The sequence below is a fragment of the Eptesicus fuscus genome, chromosome 15 (genome assembly GCF_027574615.1).
Source record: "Eptesicus fuscus isolate TK198812 chromosome 15, DD_ASM_mEF_20220401, whole genome shotgun sequence".
NCBI classification, from domain to species: Eukaryota; Metazoa; Chordata; class Mammalia; order Chiroptera; family Vespertilionidae; genus Eptesicus; species Eptesicus fuscus.
Genome location: NC_072487.1, coordinates 35,539,133 through 35,560,479, shown reverse-complemented (window position 1 = coordinate 35,560,479; position 21,347 = coordinate 35,539,133). Strand labels below are relative to the sequence as shown.

General features: G+C 49.0%; 1 protein-coding gene across 3 annotated transcripts in view; it reads left to right on the top strand.

Annotated features, from left to right (window-relative positions):
* APBA1 (amyloid beta precursor protein binding family A member 1) overlaps positions 1 to 21,347 on the top strand; it is a 61,256-nt gene that overhangs the window by 31,370 nt on the left and 8,539 nt on the right. For all 3 annotated transcript variants that reach the window (XM_054727180.1, XM_054727179.1, XM_008142109.3), the window contains 6 exons: positions 2,927 to 3,072; positions 11,960 to 11,992; positions 13,008 to 13,094; positions 13,725 to 13,910; positions 17,593 to 17,772; positions 18,897 to 19,109. In XM_054727180.1, coding sequence (XP_054583155.1) covers positions 2,927 to 3,072; positions 11,960 to 11,992; positions 13,008 to 13,094; positions 13,725 to 13,910; positions 17,593 to 17,772; positions 18,897 to 19,109 — 845 coding nt within the window. The remainder of the gene's footprint in view (positions 1 to 2,926; positions 3,073 to 11,959; positions 11,993 to 13,007; positions 13,095 to 13,724; positions 13,911 to 17,592; positions 17,773 to 18,896; positions 19,110 to 21,347) is intronic.

The window sequence follows — 21,347 nt, the reverse complement described above, 5'->3', positions numbered from 1 at the left end:
TGCCCATTTCTTATTCACACAAAGGCACCCCAAGCTAGAGGTGACAGCGACCTCTACCAGGAGGAGGGCAGGTGCTTTCTCGGGTAGGGTGGGTTGTCATTTCCTCGAAGGAGGATTTTCTGGGGCCAGACCATGCTCAGGCATCACGTGGGGGTCATGGCTGGTCTTTGGATCCTGTGAGGACACAGCCAGTGTGTCCTACTGCCTGGGCACGAAACCTCTCTGGACCTTCAGGTTTGAAGCCCAGAACATGGTCCTGGGGTAGGTTCAGTGACTCGGGTCCCATTCCCGAGTAACCTGTAGATTCCCTGTGCTGTTGTGGTCAAGCTCCACAATTCTAGGAGAGCAGCTTTGGGAGTGATAGGAAGTTTGGAAGCTCCGTTTTCCTTCGTAGCTGTGCTCAGGCTTAGCATGAACACGAGGTGAGGATGGAGGCAACACAAAGGCATCACTGGGAAGAAAAACACGTCCCAAAAGACCACAATGAACCTGTGATTCATTGACTTAGGAATATGACAACTTGTTTTTAATAACACACTAAGCCTAAAATGCACTTAGGAAATTAGGATGCTTTTTTTTTTTTTTTTTTTTTGCTGAGTACGATCGAGTGACAGTGACATTTGATTGTAATCAGTTTCCCTGGAGGATTAAAGGCATGAGATTATATCTTGAATGTATAATTTGTTTAGACCCAATATTTCTGTCTCCTGGCTGCTTGACATTTACACAGTCATTTAAATATTGTTTGGATTGCTCTTAAACACATCTGCATATCCACACTTACGAGGCCTCAAGAGGGAGCCTTTTCAGTGAGTAGAGCTAAATCAGAGATGACTATGGTATGGTATTGGAAGTTCCAGAAAGAGGTGGTTAATTTTCCTTTTTCTTTGGCATTCGTTATTTTCACAAGTGAATATTTTAAAAGTGACTATGCCCGATGAGATCTTCTTTCTCAGGGCCTAGTCGACAAAAGGGACTGTGGTTCAGGAGCATTGTGCATGCATCACAGGAGTTTGTAATGGAAGACTGACCTTCTTCCACGTTTTACAAAACACAGTGTGGCTCCAAACTTGTCCTTACGTCATTTTAGTTAGACTGCTGCTTCCCTGCTGTACCACTCATCTGTATATTGTCAATAACCTGAATTCGTCCCACATCCACCAAAGTTTCAGGGTGAGGAGCGTAGGGTTATTGAGAAGAATGGAAATTACAAGTATGGCGATGTACCTCCCAGTGTTTGTCTAGAAGTCTCTCCCAGAAAGATCGAGAATAAGACAAATAACAGGTTTCCTTATGTAATTACTACACAGACACTTTGTGAAGGCATTTCCTGCAACATTGTTAATTCCTTTGTTTCCATCACCACCTTGGTTTTAGAAAAAATGAATAGATTATTTTAAGTCTGCCCCCTGATAAGTAGCTTATCATGGGAAGTGGCTGTTTAAGCTCAAGATGAGCTTCATCTTGGAGGATAAAAATTAAAACCATTTCAGATTAGCTCTCCAAACGGAAAGAGCAAATTGTTTCCATTTCAAGGAATCTAATTTAAGACCTGGAGGTTTTAACTGTGGGTTAAGATGTATATTTTAGTCTCCCCAAACACAGCCTTCAAGCCAAAGAAAATACATGTTTTCATTGCAGAATTAGAATGCCTTTGTTAGTGCATCTGATACAGAGTTAGTTATATATTAGTCCCAGACGTGTTCTAACTTCAAATAACGTTTACAGCAGATTATGGTTAGAGTCAGATACCTCCTCTTAATTATTTAAAACTAAGGTTGGGCCCTGACCGGTTTGGCTCAGTGGCTAGAGCGTCGGCCTGCGGACTGGAGGGGCCCGGGTTCGATTCCAGTCAAGGGCATGTACCGTGGTTGCGGGCACATCCCCAGTAGGGGGTATGCAGGAGGCAGCTGATCGATGTTTCTCTCTCATCGATGTTTCTAACTCTCTATCCCTCTCCCTTCCTCTCTGTAAAAAATCAATAAAATATATATTTTTTAAAAAAGAATAAAATAAAACTAAGGTTGGATTTTTTTTCCTAAAACATATTTTTATTGATTCTAGAGAGAAGAAGGGAGAGAAAGAGAGAGAAACATCAATGATGAGAGAGAACTATTGGTCGGCTGCCTTCTGCACACCACCTACTGGGAATTGAGTCCACAACCCAGGCATGTGCCCTGACCAGGACTCGAACCCTGAGCTCCTAGTTCATGGGCCAACGCTTAACCACTGAGCCACACTGGCTGGGCTAACATTTGATTTAAAAGGTTGATCAATGAAACAAATTCCCATTTTCCCTGGAACTGATCTGTATGCAGATGCAGGCCAGGAACTTATGGTCTATAAATCAGCAGGATCAGCAGCATGAGACGGCAGCTTCGGAGTAATGTTAGCTATCTCCCAAAATTGGGGTCAGAGGCTATTATGGGAACCAAACATTCTGAAACAAATATCTCGATTTTTTATTTATAAAATTTACTTCCCCCATTATAGATAAAATGGAGAGGGGAGATAGGAATCAGTAGCAAGTCAAGGAGCTGCTTCTTTATTTGATACCCACTGGCTGACAGGTGCTGACCAGACACAAGAAAGCCAAAGATTACATAGTCCTTGTCCCCAGAGCTCACCGTGTGACAGGAGAAGCAATAGCCTTCATGAAACATGTCATGTTCTGTGTTTACATAAATCTGCACATCATTTCTCACAGTACACGGTCTGGCTGAAGTAAGTGACTATAAGAAAAAATTGTTCCTATTATTTGAAGATGAGGGGCGAGTGGAGGCAGTTATGGGTACCTTAGACTGCTCAGGGCCCTCAGGACCGGCCCCCTGGGCCAGAGGTGAGCAGTGGGGAGGGGTGTATGCAGGGGTTGGGCAGGCCCACCCCACAGTGGCTTCCCTCACCAAGGTGCCTCTGTGTGTTACAGTTCCCGGACCTTGTGACCCTGAAGACTTAATCGATGGAATCATTTTTGCTGCCAATTACCTTGGCTCTACCCAGCTGCTCTCCGACAAAACTCCCTCCAAAAACGTGCGCATGATGCAGGCCCAGGAAGCGGTGAGCAGGATCAAGGTGAGGGGGGCCGTGTGCTCCGCGGGGGCGGGGGGCAGCGGCGGGTACCTGAGCCGCCCACAGTGGTCGCCCCCACACCTCACTGTCTAGTCCTGAGGGTAGAGGAGAGTGGATTGGGGTGACGTTGCAGGCAGGGCTTACACATGTTCCTGCCACAGTTCTAACGAGAAAGAACGATTTCTGAAGTGTCCTGGAGTCCTTACATGGGAGCACTGTATGTTTGGGTTGTTCTCAGTGGCCGCTCTGAGAAAAAGAATACATGTGATCCTGAACTTTCAGGAGTTGAGTTGACGAGGACAGATCTCGTGTCGAGTAGTATCTCTAACGTGAGAGTTATATTCCTGTATTTCCACTGACAGCGTGGTTCAAACTGGGTCCTTTGCTTTTGAACCTGCTGATCCTGCTCAAGCTAAGCTGAACTGGTTTGCTTCAAGGAAAATGAGCCCTTTGATCAGATCTAGCCTGGCTCGTCTGAACAAGTCTGAGCAAGGCTAGCCCCGTTTAAACTAGTCTGAGTCCCTCGTAACCTGTTTGGATCTGTTCCACCAAGATGGACAGGGAGCGCGCCCGTGTTGCTCAGGAAGAACCACTTTCATCCAGTTTAAATCGTTCACAACCGGTTCGAACCAGCCAGACAGGTGTGAGCCCATGGAAACACAGAGCGCTAGGATCTCCACCCCGAAGCCAGACACACCTCAGGTCTACAGAGACACTCAGTGTCATCATGTCACTCCCGTGTCCTTAGGGGCCACCGGCACCCAGAACCGCTGGGCGGCCACCCTGGAGCCACAGGGAGAGCGTCACTGTTGACACCAGCACCAGGTATTTCAAGCAGGATGGGAGAGGTGAGGGCGCTCCAGGATTGGCTGTATCCAGTTTCAGCTGGTCAAAACCAGTCCTCACCTCGAGAAGCCATTCACGTTTTTATATCTTCTCGCTCACACACTCACAAGTCTCGCCCTGGTGTTTGTGTGACCGCGTGGAATGAGAAGGGAGCACGGGGAGAAGGCAGGCGCTGTGAGTCCTTGATTCTCACTTAAGGACAAAATATTTCTTGAGCATTCATGTGTCCAAGGCTGTGCGGGGTCTCCGGAGGACGGGAAATGGCGATTTAGAAAGTGAGAGCCTGACCCTCACACTCAGCAGCACAAATGAGAAATGAATTGAGTCAGCGATGTGGCCCTGCCCTTAAGTATCCATCATTGTAGAGCAAACCCTCGCCGCAGCTTTGGATAACATTGCTCAGGTTTTGGGAATTGGGATGTATAAACGAGAGAGTAATTTACAGTTGCATCAAAGGTAGCCCAATGTCAAAATTACTGACAGAGTCCTGCCAGTTTCACCCGTGTGTCAGGGACCCACTTCACCCCTTCGTCTGGGCAGCCCAAACCTTGTCTGTGTCTTAGAGACACTGCGACCACCAGGCCCCCTTCCGAGGTTTTCATGTTTTCTCCCATAATCAGCCTCTCCCAGGATGATTGACAGTAGGAAGGTCCACTGCCTTCAAAGGAAGTCCCACCTCCTACCCACAGAGGGGCCTCCTGCCCCAGACTTCCCAGCAGGACAGCTCCATGAAAACATATCTGCCTGACCCTCAGACCTTCGTGCTCTTTCAGACTCAGTAATTCTATCAGTAGAACATCGGGTTCCTGTTGAGCTGCCCAGCCAAGCCTGGCCTCATTTCTTTCCACTGTCACCCCTTCTCATAAAGGGGTGACATTAATACTGCCAGATCCTCCCACTGTTCTTAATCTAGGATCTCCCCGGCACAGCCTTCAAAGCAAGAACACAAAGCTCTCTGAGAGAACATGCTGCGTCTCAGTCTTATTTCACCCAGAGCAGTGAACTTGGAAAACTAAATCGACAGGGTCGTAGTTCTGACTCCTCGTGTCCCGCAGTCACCAAGAACAGCATGTTATGATTTTGTTGAATTAAAACTTGTTAAGTAGAGCCCTGGGGTGCCAGATGGTGAGCAAAAGACCACAAGAGAAATTAAAATCGGTAAGTTATTGCTCACAGGTCCTGGAGGAAGGCCTAGAGGGGCCGTGTAGGGAAGTCACGGCAAGGTGAGGCGGAGAGGGAGAGAGGAACATGCCTGGGAACTTGCCTTTATTAGGACCCGTGGGTGGGGTGCTTGGGGTTCCTGAGCTAGGACGAGATTGGTCAATTCAAACAGAAGGAGTCAGGATTTGGTAAGCTCCTCAGGGGTCTTATCTAAGGGGATAGACAGGGAGGGCCCTGGAGGTGGGGAAGACTGTTGATCAAGGGCTGTTGGGGGAGTCAAAGGAGCTTACTTTTGCTCATGCCTCAGGCTGTTATCTAGAGAATGTGCCTGCATGAGGGGACTAGTGTCTGTTCAAGGTCACTGCAGACCACTTGGCCATACAAAAAAGATGCTGAGGCAGCAGGACCACCGAGTAGCTTAGCTAAGCTCTCAACACAACACTTAGTTTCCCAGCCTAACAGTGCTGTCAGCTTCCGGGGGTCGATGGGAGTGCAGAGGCCCGGTGCGCCTTGCTCAGTGGTTCCGGGCAGACAGGGATCACCTCCCACAGGGGCGTTTGGAGATGCGCGGGGGCACTTGGATTGCTACTGTGTCGGGGGCATTTCTACTGGCTCTCGTGGGTCAGAGGCAGAGATGCTGATGCCCTGCAGTGTCCAGGATGGGGCCACACGCCAAAGGTGTATCTCCTCCAAAACTCTAGTGTTCCCCTGCACTCCCTGTCGGGGAACACTCCCCGGGCCCACTTAGGTGAGTCTTCCAGAACAAAGCAGCAGTCCATCCCCGAACGAAGACCCCTAACACCGAAAGCTGCGTGTTGCTTTGAGATTAGTTCTTTCCTGGGTTCTGTCCATCAAGGTTTAAAACATATGAAGGGTCAGGTTTCATTCTGGGCACGTTGTTGATTGGCCTCCTAGACTGATCGTCCTGGACTCCTACAGATAGAGTTTCTGTCTTTCCACTGTGAGACAGACATGGTACTCGATGACCTGGGGCTGTGGGGAGCAGGCACAGGCACATCTCCCAGACATAAAGCGGGGCTCAGGCTAGACTACAGCATCCAGCACCACGCCTACCATGAGCCACAGACGCACCTCGTTTTATTGCACTTTGCTTCAAGTTTCACTGTTCATTTGCACAAAAAATTAGGTGGCTTTGTCCATCAGAACGAGCACGAGAGAGGGTGATTATAAATCCATTTTAGACCTGCCTAGGGTAGCGTAGGCATCTAAAGAACATACATTTGTTTCTCCAGCAAGTGACTCTGGTGTGGAGGAATTCATTCCGGAGGGGTGAGGTTAAAGGGTTCCATTTCATTTGTAGATATCACTTCACAGTGTGCTGCCGTGCCTCCGAAGGAACTGTTGCCTCTCATTTACATCGTCTGCCTTGTGTTCCTTCTACATCCATCTAAATGCCCTTCGGATTGCTTGCCTTTGCACCAAGCCTGACTCTTTCTCAGATTGTAAGTGGAGACAGTTGCGTTCAGACCCATAGTTTATTTCTGCACCCTGCAGCAAGTCACTCTTTGCGGGGCACGCAGAGACTTGATCTACTGCAGAGGGGGGCCAAGAGAACTTGTCTAAGTCAGTCAGGATGGTCTCCAGGGAAGTGTGCCCTGCGCTGCCCACACATGCCCAGGAGACACTTTGTCTAAGGGAGGTGGCGCCATGCTTTCTCCTGAAGAGAGGCTGGCCTTTGGGGGACGAGGTTTGCTAGGCTACGTCTAGAGAAACATAGAGCAGAGTAAGGCTGCAGATTTTACAGTGTCCATCCAGGAAGGAGGGAAGGAGAGCTCTGTGGATTTCTTTGGAAACCCATTTAGCAATACCCTCACCACAAACGGGTGAGTAGTTTCGGCCTTGGTGCTCTCCCCTAAACAGAGGCCGAGGAATTCCGTCCTCTGGTTTCCAGTTCCTCCTTCCTCCCAGGGACATCCCGTTGCCCCCTCTCTTCCCTCTGCCCATGTTCTCTCTGTGCCCTGATGGATGTTTGTGGCGCTTTGTTGAGCAAATACTAGATCTGAAGCATAGGCTCCCATTTTGAAACAGTTTTTAATGTCTGACTGTTCATCAGTTGTGGTATCTGTCACTCACCTAGCACCAACTGTACTAGTATACCAGCACTGAATATTGGTACTGGATTTACACCTGGAGACATAAGGATTACGGTTTTCTTAGTTTAACAAAGAATTTACAGATGTATTTGCCAAATGGGGAGAGAATTTGGAGTTGTGGTTTAGGCGGGAATTTTCTACTTAATGAGAAGAGAAAACAGAGGAATTTGGCTCAAAAAGCAAACTGTTCCAATGCAGACCCCTGTGGTAGACTCGTAGGAGATAAAGTCAACCAAGACCCAGTCCTCGACTCGGGGAAGCGTGCAGTCTAACAGGACGTAAAGACGAGCGTCACAGTAACCATAATGCCGGGCAGGCTGAGGAGTGGGAAACTGAAAGGCTTTTCCCACCAAAATGTGCGAAATAAGGTGCACCTAATGCAACAGCAGGATCAGAAGACGTCTGCCATTCTTTTTACTTTTTTTTAAAATCATCTTTAGAATCTCCCTAATGTAGCCTTTCTGTCTTTGTTGTTCATCGTTTTCTAGAGGAAATAATATCTTGGCAAGAAGCCCCCCCATTACTTAGGAATGCATTACAGCAATGGTTCTCAAAGTGGGATCCCTGGCCCAGCAGTACTTGTTGCAAATGCAAATTCCCAGGCTCTGCCTTAGTCAGAAGCAGGTGAGGGTAGGGTCCAGGAATCTGTGTTTCCATAAGCCCTTCAGGAGACGCTGATGTCCACTGTCTCGGAGAAGGGCAGACCGCCCTGGTTCCAGAGCGTCTGTGTCCAACTGAGCTCTGTGGTGTCCCAGTCAAGCCGAGCGCTTCTCATTGACAGCGTCCTGTTGGCAGATAAGCTCAAGAAATGCTGCAAAGTAGATCCTGTTGGCTGTTTGCCCCATTGAAGGCTCTGAGAAGTCCTGCACCAAGGGGATTTAGTTCGCTTTCTTGAACCAGAAGCTCCCATAGTTATTTGAACAGAGATGCAGTATCACTGTGTGATGCCTGCTAAATTAGTCTTGTTGCTAGGATTCTCTGGAACACATTTTGGGAGAAACTTCTGGAAAGAACTTTGCTCTTCATGCCGTCTGTATCTAAAGTGCGTGCACGCGTACACATACACACACACACACACACACACACACACACACAGTGTGGGAATCATGCCTGAACACTATCCAGTGTAGCCAGCTCCCTTGTCTTCCTCTCTCTCTCCACTCCATCTCCATGCCTCATTCCACTCTCATGCCCACTTTATTCTCTGCTCCTCAACTGGAAGATGGGCGGTGGGGGGAGTGGCTACTGACCCCTGCTGAGCCTCAGTAACTGCTTCATGTCCACAAAGAGTATGGTGTGTATGTTTTCAGTCTTTCTACCTTTGTGAAGCTCATGTGACTAGGTCACAAGTGGTGTTTTGAGTTTTTTTTTTTTTTTTGGTCCATGCATTTTTGTAAGGATCATTATCAATTATCCCTATACCTGTAAAGACCAGCCTGTCCCCAAAGATCCAATATTTTATTGATTTTTTACAGAGAGGAAGGGAGAGGAATAGAGAGTTAGAAACATCAATGAGAGAGAAACATCAATCAGCTGCCTCCTGCACCCCGCCCCCCCCCCCCCCCCACACACACACACTGGGGATGTGCATGCAATCAAGGTACATGCTCTTGACCGAAATCAAACCTGGGACCCTTCAGTCCACAGGTCGATGCTCTATCCACTGAGCCAAACCAGTTAGGGCCAAAGATCCGATTTTTCCATTCTTTTATAAAAAGATTTTCTTTAAATGTCAAAAATTATGATTTAATTGTATAATTCAAATTTCTGTCCATCTAGCTTTGTCCCAGCCATGTGGTTTCCCATCTAACTTGAAGAAGTCTATGCATACATTATTTCATTTACTCCTCAAAATGGAGGGGGTGGGGAATTCTGTGAGGTAGGTATTATTTAATCCCATTTTTGTTTTCAGACAAACAGAGGAGTTGATAGATGAAAAACTTGCCCAGATCACACAACTAGCAATTTGGAGTGTATAGTGAGACTTCCAGGTTTGAATCTGTGTTTTGCCACTTAACAGCTGTGTGACCTTAGGCAGGTTAATTAGCCTCTCTGTGCCTCAGTTTCCTCTTCTGGAAGATGAGGATAATGTTGTGCCTACCTCGCAGGGCTGCTGTCAGCTTTTACATTGATAGTCCTGTAGCACTTAGAAGGATACTGTCAGCAGGGAGAAAGCTTCAGTAGTTGGGAGGAGCCCTGGTGTGAATAAGCTAGAGGGGCTTAACAACACTTAACACTCCATACACATTGTGCATTGAGTGACTGAATGGACGGTGCCACCGTTTATGTCCTTGCACACACCCTGCTGGGTGGTAAGCCGTGATCAATTCCAGGAAACACAGGATTTAAGTGGATGTTGTCATTCTTGCTTTAGGATGCATGCTGGCTTTGTGGTTCTCTCAGACTTCTCTCTGCTACTCCAGTTCCTCATTCTGGCTCCGACCCTCTCTATCATTTCCAATGTTATGTCTAAATTTTACATTATAATTTGTTCCAGGGCACTTGAATATCATAAGTGATTTAAAGATGGCATTCCTCTAATAAGTGCATAAAATATTTTTTTAACTTCATAAACATTATTTCAGAGTGCCTTTCATGAAACTCAGTCTGCCATTTGGATCCTCTTCCTTATCACCAGTTCTAGCAAAAAAACAACAAAACAAAACAGAATGTGGGCATTCCATTGGTGGCAGACTTATTTTCCTTTGAAAGGGCCCTTTCAGATCACTAGAGTGAAGCATTTTGACCAACAGCGGTTAGGTTTTCGTATCAAAAAATAAGGGAAATTCTTATGTTACTGCCATTTCATTCCACTTCATATCCTATTATTTCAGGGGAAGTGGTAGAAAACAAACATTAGGATCTCACAGCAGTCGTTTATCATCGCATTATAACTGGTGCAGGTCAGAACTTCCCGATTCCACAAAAGAACCTGTGGTGGACGTAGCGTCAGTATTTCTGCACTTCTCATGAGCGTCAGTCAGGGTAACACTTGCAGGTGCCGCCTTTAGCCTTTCCATCGCAGGCTCTTCACCAGGACGAGCTTGGGTGCCCGTGCAGCCTGGGCTGCCCTGGACTCCTGGGAGTAGCACAGATGAGCTCTTTGGTGCTGGGATGGCTGACTCATCCAGTTTTTCCACAATGAGGTAGTACAGACAAGACACCTTAGTCATTAATGAAGTAAGGTTGTGCTGCTGAGAGCAAAAGAGCTTTCTACCAGGTGAGTACCAAGAATGTGAGAGAGCAGACCCTCTCCCACCCCATCACCACAGCAGCATCCTGGTTTGGCCATTGACTCACCATTATTCGTACAAGATCTTCGTGTGTATAGCAAGCCCTATTGAAAGCCAAGAACTTGCATCCTGATATACGTGAATTATAGTCATGTGACAGCAAACACAAATATAGTGCTCATAATACACCAGGCATGGTTCCAAGAGCTTTGCATGTATTTATCCTCAGAACAGCCCTATAAGGTCAATATTATGTTCATCCTCATTTGACAGATGAGTAAACTGAGGCACAGAGATGTTAAGTTGCTCACTCTAAATCACACAACTAGTTAGGTAGCGGAGCCAGGGTTTAGTTTCAAGCAATTCAACCCCAGAGTCTGCTTTTATCAACTAGGCTTTTGTTTATAAGAAAAGAGGGGAATATTACATTCATTTCTAGTTAGGTGTAGGCTACAAGATATTACACAAATTTAAGGCAAGAAGTATTACTAAAGAGGGAAAACAACAAAAGATCGAGTCAGTAGGAAGACAAACATATTAAATATGTATGCACCTTATAACATAGCTATGAAATGGATAAAGCAAAGATTGACAGAAGTAGTCATGGACAAATTCACAGTAACAGCTGGAGATCTAAACACACTTCTAATAAATATTAGAATCAGCAGACAAAAAAATCAGCAAAAACATACAAGAGTTGAACAATACTCTTGGTCAACATATTTAACCTAATTGACATTCATAGAATACTATCCTCAACAACTGCTGAATGCGTCTTTTGAAGTCCCCATGACACATTCACCAAAGTCAGTCATGTTCAGGGCCATACAGGCTAAGATTCAATAAATTTCAAAGGATTGAAATCAGGGTATATTCTCTGTCCCAGTGGAATTAATTCAGACATGAATAACAGATAACTAGGAAAATCTCCAAATGTATTATTATTAATAACACAATTCTAAGTGACTCAAAGTTCAAAAGAGAAATCATAGTGGAAATTAGAAAATGTTTTAAATGATAATTAAATTGCAGCAAATCAAAATGTGTGGGATACAGCTAAAGCACTGCTTGGAGGGAGAGCCGTAGCTCTAAATAAGTATATCAGGAAAAAAACGTTTGAAAATCCATCACTTACGTTTTCATCTCAAGAAGCTGGAAAAAGTCTGCAAATTCAGCTCAGAGAAGGAAAGAGAATATAAAGATGTAGACTGAAATCAATGAAATAGAGAACAGGCATATAAAAGAGAAAACCAACAGAAACAGAAGTTGATTCTTTGAAGACATTGATTGCAGTTAAGTATAAGATTGCAACTCAATAAATTTCTTTCCTCCTACTCCCCCTGCCATCTATTAAATTCTGAGTTAGGAAATCCATTGTCTACAGAGTGGGACTTTTTTTTTTTTTTAAGTCAGTCTTCCCACAGCAATACTTTATACCACTATCCGTATTAGTTTGTCAATTTCCTTTTCAACTTGGAGTCTCTGCAAATTCTTTTCTAACTGTTCTCCTGTCTCTGTTTGTTCCATGCTAAGCAGATGGCCCAGAAATTAGCCAAAAGCAGGAAGAAGGTGCAGTACCAACAACTTCATCAGCTTGGTGTTATGCCTGTTCTTTCCATTTATTTATGTTTTCCCTTTTTATTATTTCGTGTTTTTGTTTTCTGCATCCAGCAAGTTTTTGTTCAGATTTCTTTTTGAACCGCCCCATAAGCCAACGTTTCTCAAAACTCAGTTGCCTAAAATGGCTGTTTTCTGTTGCTCATGAGTCATTTCACGTGAGAGGAACGGCAGGGAGCAGATTGGAGATGCTAAATGAGTCCTACGCTCGAGTGAAAGTTCCCACCATTCAGGCATTGATGCGGCAGGGACTTGGGTCTGTCCGATGAGAGTCATGTTTGATTTGCGGATTTGTCAGATTGCTGGATGCAAAAAAGAAAACTCGCTAATAACCACACGTGTGCGGAGTTAAGCCTTAAGTGAGCCAGACGGATACGCTTTCTGTGGTTGTGCAGCTTCTAGATGCTTATGAGCTACCCATGGGACATGGACGCATTGGGCTCTTTCTGAATGGGGGGGGGAGGGGCGTTTCAGGGTGCTGCTTCTGTGTGGCTGTGTCGGTTTGTGAACACAAAGACCCTCTGACCAGAACTGCATTCAGATGCCTTTCTTTGCACCTGCTGGAAACGTCGTCCCGGTCCCGGGAGCAGGGGCAGACTGCTTTTGCCGAGTTCCTCAGGTGTCAAGTCAGTTGCCCTTCTTCCTTTGATATGTTGGGCTCCAACAGCCTTGCAGAAAGGGCCACTGGCAACCCTCGTTCCCAGAGCCAAATCTGCTACAGTACGTTCCTGCTTCTAGAGCGGAAGCAGCCAAGGGGATCCTGTGTTTTTCCTTGGAACCCGCAAATGCTAACTCTCATTCGTGTGCCCATCCTCTGCGGTAACTTCAGCTCTGACAGCCTAATTCTGGAGTCTGCACTGCTGTTCTGGTGACTGTGTCTCGATGCCTGTGTCTGAGCTCACCTTGCTTCCATCTCCTGGGCCAGAGGAATGTACTAAGCTCTCTCTCGGTGCATTTTTCTTCTCAGGCTCCTGAAGGCGAATCTCAGCCAATGACCGAAGTGGATCTCTTCATTTCTACGCAGAGAATCAAAGTATTGAATGCTGACACACAGGTATTAGCTGGCTCCCACCTTTCCCGGGGGTCAAGCTTAGCAGCACGGCAATGCAGAGACCGTACCCGTGTCTGCAGAGCAGCTGTCCCCAGATGCGGGCTTCTGTACATGCTAGAAGGCTGTGTCTGCAATGCCTGCTTGGGCTGGGTGTGCAGGGAGCCTTGGGACTGTTTTCTTAAAGACAAAGGAAAAAAGAAACTGTGAATGTTGTTTGATAATCTCCTAAGTTTTTATCAGGAGATTTGTGACCTTGAACAGATTAGCCTTTTAAAAACCTTTGTTTAAAATCACACACACACACACACACACACACACACACACACACACACAGTGCAACCATCACATGCAGATTTTTTATCTTTTTTATTTTACCTTCCCCACCAGAGAGTCTAGTGGTTGTAAAATGATGGACATTTCTCTTCACCTGCCACAGGCCTCCTGGGTCATTATCAGCCCCGGGAACTGGGCCCAGGCCGGGTGGGTGCACACACACCTGCTCGCAGGGTCTTTGCTGTGAGCACCGGAGCCCCCTGCATGTGGAGCCCACGTGGCTGGGTTGTGGGGAGACAGACTTTCCCAGGGGTCACTGGATGGTGCCCTGATTTGCCGCCCTCTCCCTTCCCCATCCAGGAGACGATGATGGACCACCCTCTGAGGACCATTTCCTACATCGCAGACATCGGGAACATTGTCGTGCTGATGGCCCGCAGGCGGATGCCGAGGTCCAACTCCCAGGAGAACGTGGAAGCCTCGCACCCGTCCCAGGATGGGAAAAGGCAGTACAAGATGATCTGCCACGTCTTCGAGTCTGAGGACGTAAGGGTGCTTCCCCCATCTCCCTCCAGTGCCCTGAACTGCCTTTGGGTGGCCAGATTCTCTCTGTTTCTCAGGACCTGAATCACATGTGTAAACAAATATTAATTGAGCACCTACTGTGTGTTACTCAGCCTTCTATCCCTGTTCTAGTGCTAGGCACATAAGGCTGGGTAAAACAGACAAGGTACTCCTGAGGGCTGTAGGGAGACAGAAGATAAATCGATAAATATACTTAATACAAAAGTAGGTAACGGGACGTTTGATAAAGAAAAATTAAAACTAGGTCAGGATAGAGGGCCAGAGGCTGTTTCAGGGAGAATGATCAACAAAGTTCTCCCTGAGGGGCGAGATCTGACAGAGATCTGAGTAAAGAGGAGTGAGGAGAGAGCATGTGCAAAGGCCCTGAGGCAGGGGCCTGCTGATGCAGCTTGAAGAAATGCAAGGAGCCCGAATTGCCAGAGCTTAAATGAGAGGCGAGAGGGAGGTGTTCAGCCCGACCCCTGGAGGCCTGAGCGGGTCTCACCGGGGCAATAGGGCATTCGGGAATAAAGTTCTTGGCTGTGTGGGCTACCCTGGAGGCTACTGGAACATTAGGATCCCTGCTCACCTTCAGTCCTGATGACAACCTGCTGCTCCTCCTGTCAAAAGCTGCCTGACCCCCATCTCTCCAGGTGATGCAGTGAACAGAGAAAATGAATGTTCAACAGAGATGGGGCCCATCCTCCCATTCAGTCCTCTTCCCCGGGTGGAACTGGAAGCGCTGGTGAGGCCACCAGCTTCCAGCTGCATAGCATCCAAGTGTCTCCAAGGCTGGGCAGGCCTTGGAAGCCCCCCACCCCGGGCCGGCCACAGCCCACCGTGGTTTTGAACTGCAGAGATCTAAACCAGCCATGATGCTGATGTTTTACCTCCTACCACAGTGAAACCAGCTCTGTGTCTCCTGTTGAGCAGAGAGAGCCCTTTCTACTTAAAGAAAACCTGTGGCAACCTTGGCTCCTAAAAGAAGCCATTTTTCCTCCATGAACATGCTCATCTAGCCGCAGCCATTTGCCTTCCTCCAACAAGCTGGGCAGAAGCAAGCCACTTTCCCCCGGGGAGTCGGAGCTGCCCGGCTGCAGCCCGGGGAGGAGGCGCCCTCACACTTTCTGCACCGTCTTCACTGTCTGGGTCTCTGGACAAGTCGCCCACAAGGCAGCGAGCCTGCAGCGCGTGTCCCCGCCATTCTCCCTGCTGTTCCTTTAACACCGAGGCCAGACTTGCACACCGGGAGAAAGTGAGCTTCAGCAGGTTCTCGGAAAGTTCCCAAAGAGTCCAATTTAGAACCGTAAGCCTCGTGTGTCCTGCAGGCCAGTGAAAAGGGGGGTTAGCTCTGCTCACCGGGCCGAAGGCCCCCTGTACCCACATGTGTACGTATGAGGAGCCCTCTGCCACCTCCATCTGGCTTGGAGCCCCGAGGCTTTCTTTCCCTTGGGCTTCCTGCCAGGGAACATGATGACGAAAGAATGCGAGCCAGCAGGAGTTAGGACAAGCGCGGACCTGGGAATCTTACCCGTGGCTTTTTAAGCACAGGACCTGGGAGAGGTCGAGGTACCGGCTGTGTGGCCGCTGAGCTTCTGCAGGAGACTGTCCCCTCGCCGGCTGCTGTGTGACCGTGGTAGATGCTGGAGAAACACCGCAGCCTGTGTGTTCACACGTGCATCCGTGCACGGAGGTCAGCAAGTCGGCTGGCCGTGTTCCCAGGCACACTGTTCAGTTCATCTGTCCGCGTGCCTCAGCCTGAGGCGATGCCCACTGCCTCCCGCTTCACAGCCGGACGCAGGGCGGTGGGCCTGGATGGACTGTGGCACGAAGCCACCAGATTCTCAGAGTGAGAAAGGCAAGCATTTCTTCCCCACAGCCAGCCACACAGAAAGCACTACCATCCCCGTTAATTAGCTGCTTTTAAGCAAAAGAAAACTGGGGAAGGTAGGGAAAGGAGAAGAGGTTAGAATTATGTGTGTTTTTTAAAACATCACTCTAAAGACTTGGTGGTGGTTTTCTACCCATTCAAATTTCACTGAGGCAGTCCCATGTGGTGGGCGGAGGGTGGACTCTGAAATCAGTCTGCCAGGATCCAGCCCCCTCACACCCCCTCCCCGCCACTGCACCTCTTTCCCAGGCCGTGGACAACTTAACCTCTCAACCTCCGTCTCCTTACCTGTCTGAGGGGACAGTAACACAGAGCCACAGTTCCAAAGTCTAAAGAGCTCTGACAAACAAAGGGATTTGGGGAGTCACTTTGCTGATAAACCTGCCCTGACCCACCATGAAGTCACTGATGGGGTTTGTCCAGCTTACTGTGAATCTTGTACGTTTTGCTGCAGGAATATTCCTGTGTTCATTAATAGGACACTTCCCCAGGCCCTAAAAGGGTTATCACACAGTGTATGATAGATCATCCTGTTACTTTTCTGAAATCCCCGATTTTCTAATTCTGAAGCACAGAGCTGAGGAGGAGGGCCTGTGGACCAGCCATACGCCCACCGGCCCTAGGCTTGCTGGGAGGATTTCTGTAATGATCCTCAGGAAGAACTGAGTGCATGGCAGGCACGTGGGAAGTGCTCGGTTGCTACTGGCTACCCTGAGTCAGAATGCGGATGAATGGCTGCAGCGAAAGGCTGCCGCAGCTCGGTGCAGGAGAAAGCGCAGTGCAGGCAGAGTTCCCTGCGGTGAGCTGTGTGGCCTGGAGCAGGGTCCTTTATGTCTCTGAGCCTCAAGTCTCCTCACCTGGAAAAGGCAGGGTTGGACTAGATCAGGCTTCTCAACAAACATTTAGATGCCCAGATACTATCCATCCTGAAATGAAATGCACAGATGATGGAACCTCTCCTTTTGAAAACATTTTTACAAAACAAAGTATTGCTGTAACACCAAGGAGAAGCGAAAGGACCCAGGCTCAATTCGCATTGTACTTAGGACAATATGTGAGTGCCTGGCTCCAGCCCTTCCTGAAGGAATAGTGGGGTGACGAGGTGCTTGCACCTACGTGATCAGTGTGGGTGTGAGAACACAGTCCTCAGCTGAATATTGTAAACACTCTGTACTTGACATTTTGAATGAAGGTAACTAAGAAAATAGATAAGTGGACAGACAGACACCCAGGCAGGCAGAGTCACCCACGGGCCAGCAGATGTGCAGCCGACAGTGATGTGATTCGCTGGCAACCCAGGTACACAACAGTGTTAATGCTGGTGATTTTCCAAAGGTGTGACGCCTACTCCTTGTAAAGTGTTGGCCAAAACGAAGTGTCACTCTCCGTTTACGGAGTGGTTGTGTTCTTGGAACATTCAATGTGTATAATTAAGGTCTTTTGTATTTTTATATGAAGTTGAGTTGAGTCCTGAAGTCAGATGATTAGACACAGGGTTACATGTAATGAACATCCAGTGGGTTATTTGAAAGTTATGTGAGAGGTCGAATGACTCATCCGTGGGTAGGACTGTCCTTTGCACGGTTGTAAGTCCAGTGTCTCTGACTCCTGTCTCCCAGTTGCCCGTAGCTCCCTTGTGACTGTTGTCAAAACCAAAAATGGCCCCACTGGCCTAGTGGATGCCTTGGGCTCCGTGGTCCTGATGGGGCCCAGGCTGTCCCCCAACAGGGCTGCCCTACTGACCTTCATCTTCCCTCTCTGGCTGCTGTCTAGGCCCAGCTGATCGCACAGTCCATAGGGCAGGCCTTCAGCGTGGCTTACCAGGAATTCCTCAGGGCCAACGGGATTAACCCTGAGGACCTCAGCCAGAAGGAGTACAGCGACCTGCTCAACACCCAGGACATGTACAACGACGACCTGATCCACTTCTCCAAGTCGGAAAACTGCAAAGATGTAGGTACTTTCCTGGTCGAAGCTCCAGGGAGCCCGGGGATGGGGTGGGGGCAGGGCAGAGAGCGTGCTGTCAGCAGGACACTGCATGAGGCTCTGTGATTAAAGACTAGCAGAGGGCCATCACTAGTGAGCCAGGGCCTCCAGCAGTCCTGAGCTAAATCTGGGGTGGGTTCCAGGGGCAGGCAGGACCTGCACTCCACCTTACCCAGCCCACAGGTCATATTCCGAAGCACCGGGTGTTGGGACACAATTCAGCCCTTGTGAGGGGTGTCTCCCACTTGGCTAAGGGCAGCTCTCCAGGGAAGGGGCCAGCCGAGAGCTTCAGCTGAGGGGGTAGGGGGTGCCAGCCTGTGAAGGAGGCTCTGTCAGGCCCCAGCAGCCACCACTACCGTGCAGGTTTGAGCATATGGGTGTCTGTGAATAGGAGTGAATAAGTGCACACACTCTGGTGCGTCTTCCACCAAGTATCCTATTCCTTTGTGTGTGTCTGCAAACCTCGCCAGCCAGCAGATCTCCCAAATGAACTGTCTTCTCCGCCCTGCCAAGGAAAGCTACGGAAAATGACACATAGCCACAGCACGGTCTTCCTGTGTGCATTTCCAGCCTTTTGGTGGTGATAACTTTAGCATCTTTTCTTTTTCTTTCTCTTCAGCTTTCTCCTTGCAGAGAAGTGTTTCTGTGATGTATATATATTTACTTTTAACCCAAGAATCTTAAATGTTGGAGGGACTTTGTGAAGCATTGTGGAACAGGGGAACCGGTGCATAGAATCCAAAAGCTATTTCTGGAAGCCATAACTCACCACCAAAGCTCTCACCTACACAGTCTCTCCCCCTCCCGCCCTCCCCAGGGACTACAGGAAAACAACAACTCCGTGCCCCCGTGGTTGTATTGCCGAGTAGAAATTGCTGATGTGGAATGAGAGTAACAGAGACGGTGTGGGCCCGTGTTGAGTTGTTTCTTGCACACGCCGATGCCGTGGAATCCGGAGAAGACAGGACCCATAGGGTTGGCGACTCAGGGAAATGTCTTTCTGCTTTAGCCACGGCAGGAAGAGGGCAAATGCTTTGGTTTCTGAGGGTTGCTGATTCGGGCTTTCCAAGTAAGTGTCTCTCTCCTTTCAGGTCTTCATAGAGAAGCAGAAAGGCGAGATCCTGGGTGTGGTGATCGTGGAGTCCGGCTGGGGCTCCATCCTGCCGACCGTGATCATAGCCAACATGATGCATGGCGGGCCTGCCGAGAAGTCGGGGAAGCTGAATATCGGGGACCAGATCATGTCCATCAACGGCACCAGCCTGGTGGGCCTGCCTCTGTCCACCTGCCAGAGCATCATTAAGGTACTGGGGGTGGGAGGGGGAAGTCCACTTCGGTGGCAGGCCTGAAGCGTGCCTGCAACTCAGTCATTAATATTTATGAGCACAGTCCACGTGTCAGGCACTGAGCACACAGATACCAAAGGCACGGGCTTGCACTCGGCTGTGTACCATCAAGTTACTATTTATAGACTCCTCCCTGAAATCGTTTTTACATCAGAGATGGGCTCCTTGGCTCAGATAACACCAGTGTCTGACACTGTGCCCATCAACGGGCGTCACTAATCAGTCGCAGCTTCTCCGTTGTCTCAATAGGATTGTCCTCGGCTCAGTCACCCAGTCACGCACCCGGGGCAGTGGTTCTCAGTGGGGGGCTCTTGAACCCCATCCCTGGGAGACATACGGCAAGGTCTAGAGATAGTTTGTCACAACTAGGGAGGAGGACATGCTGCTGGCACCTAGTGGGTAGAGGCCAGGGTTTCTGCCAAGCACCCTTCCGTGCAGGGACAGCCCCACAGCAAAGGAGGACCCAGCCCAATGCCCACGGCGCTGAGGTGGAGAGGGCTGACTTAGGCGGGTAGAAGTTCAGATGGGGAGAGAGAAGTCAGGAGAGAGGGAGGTCGGTGGGGGCGGGGGGAGGTTTGTGGGGACTTGATCTGGGTCTAGAAAGGTTTGGGGAGGAGGAGCAGGAAGTGGGGGTAACCTGAGTGAGGGTGGGGCTGGGGCCTGGGTGGGAATAAGCAGGACCTCGTGAGGACTGGCGGGGCTGCATGCCAGTGCCCATGATGCACCTGCCAGACAGTGCCAGGCCCTTCAGAGTCACACCCCCCACCCCACCCCCCCGCCACTCCTCCTCATGACAGACAGCCCATTAGGGAGGGGACAGCAAACACCTGGTTTGCAGATGGGTCATCAGAGACTCTGAAGCTGACTTGCCCTGGACCCCCCCACACACGTAAGTCCAGATCCCCCTCCAGGAAGGAGACAGGTGAGATGGGGTAGGCTGAGGCCCGTGCGGGCAGCGCGGACTTCCCCTGGTACCACACGCGGACTCACCCTCTGTCCAGTGGATCACACAGCGAGGTGGAAAGGAAGCTCGCTCAGAGTAGTCAGCACCGTCTGAGCAGTTTCCTCCGGGAAAGGGTTTGTTTGCGTGAATAGCTGACCTTTGATGTCTGTACATGAAGCGTCTGTGAAATCAGCAAATTAAAAGGCCATGTGGTGATGAAAGAGGTGTCACTGGTGAAGATGGAGAGTGAGGACACCAGTGCCTCCATGCCGCCCTCAGCGGAGAAGTACCCTGCGGGCAGCCCCATTAGGACACAGCTGCCCTCCCAGGTGCCCCACGCACAGCTTTGTGGGAGGGAAGTGTGTCGGCTCAGCCACATCGCCCCTGGCTGGGAAAATGTTACCACTGATTCCAGTTGGATTGCCAGAACCGAATGCGAACGTTTAGTGGATTGTTGGATTGTTTTTGAATTCTAGACAACACACCCTTTTGCCTGCACCTGAGCAGATGCTCGCTCTCCCTCCCCCACCACCTGGGGGCGCTGCAGGGAATGCTCTGGGCCTCTTGGGGGCTTCCTGTTAGCATTGCTTATTTCTGTGTGTGTAGTGCTCCCTCGACGGATTTAACAAGCGGCTCTCATCCTGCCAAATCGGTGCTTCACACACTTTGATTGGAATCACCCGGGATCTCGTTTAAAATGCAGGTTCCGGTTCAGCAGGTGGGGGGGGTGGGATTCTGGCTCCCGGGTGGTGATCACCAATCCCAGGCTGTGCTTTGAGGAAAAAGCCTCGTAGTCTATGTCTGGCCACTTCATGCATGCTGACCTTTCTCCCCTAATTATAGGAAATAGAATCCATTTCTAGAATGGAGTTATAGGTATTGAATTTTTTAAATTGCTTTCTTCCCTGGCTCTTATTTTTCCCGTCATAATTCCCAAAGCATAATTGGTAGGCTAAGCATGTTAGCAGTGGGCCTGCTCATTGCCTCCATGGTCCTGCCCTTCTGATTGCATTTTCCTTTCTTAAACCAGAGCACCGCTCCCCTTCCTTCCACAGGATCACCTGGTTCTGCTTGCCTGTTGCCATAGAGACCACACTGGCTTCTCTCTTCTCCCCTCCCCACTCTCCTACCCTTACCCTCCCACCAGATTTCTTAATGTGCTGTACCATTCCACCGTTGTCATGGGGACGAAATGACCATTTATTTCATTGGCACCTCTAATAAAACGGCAGCTCAGAAACGCAAGCTAATGG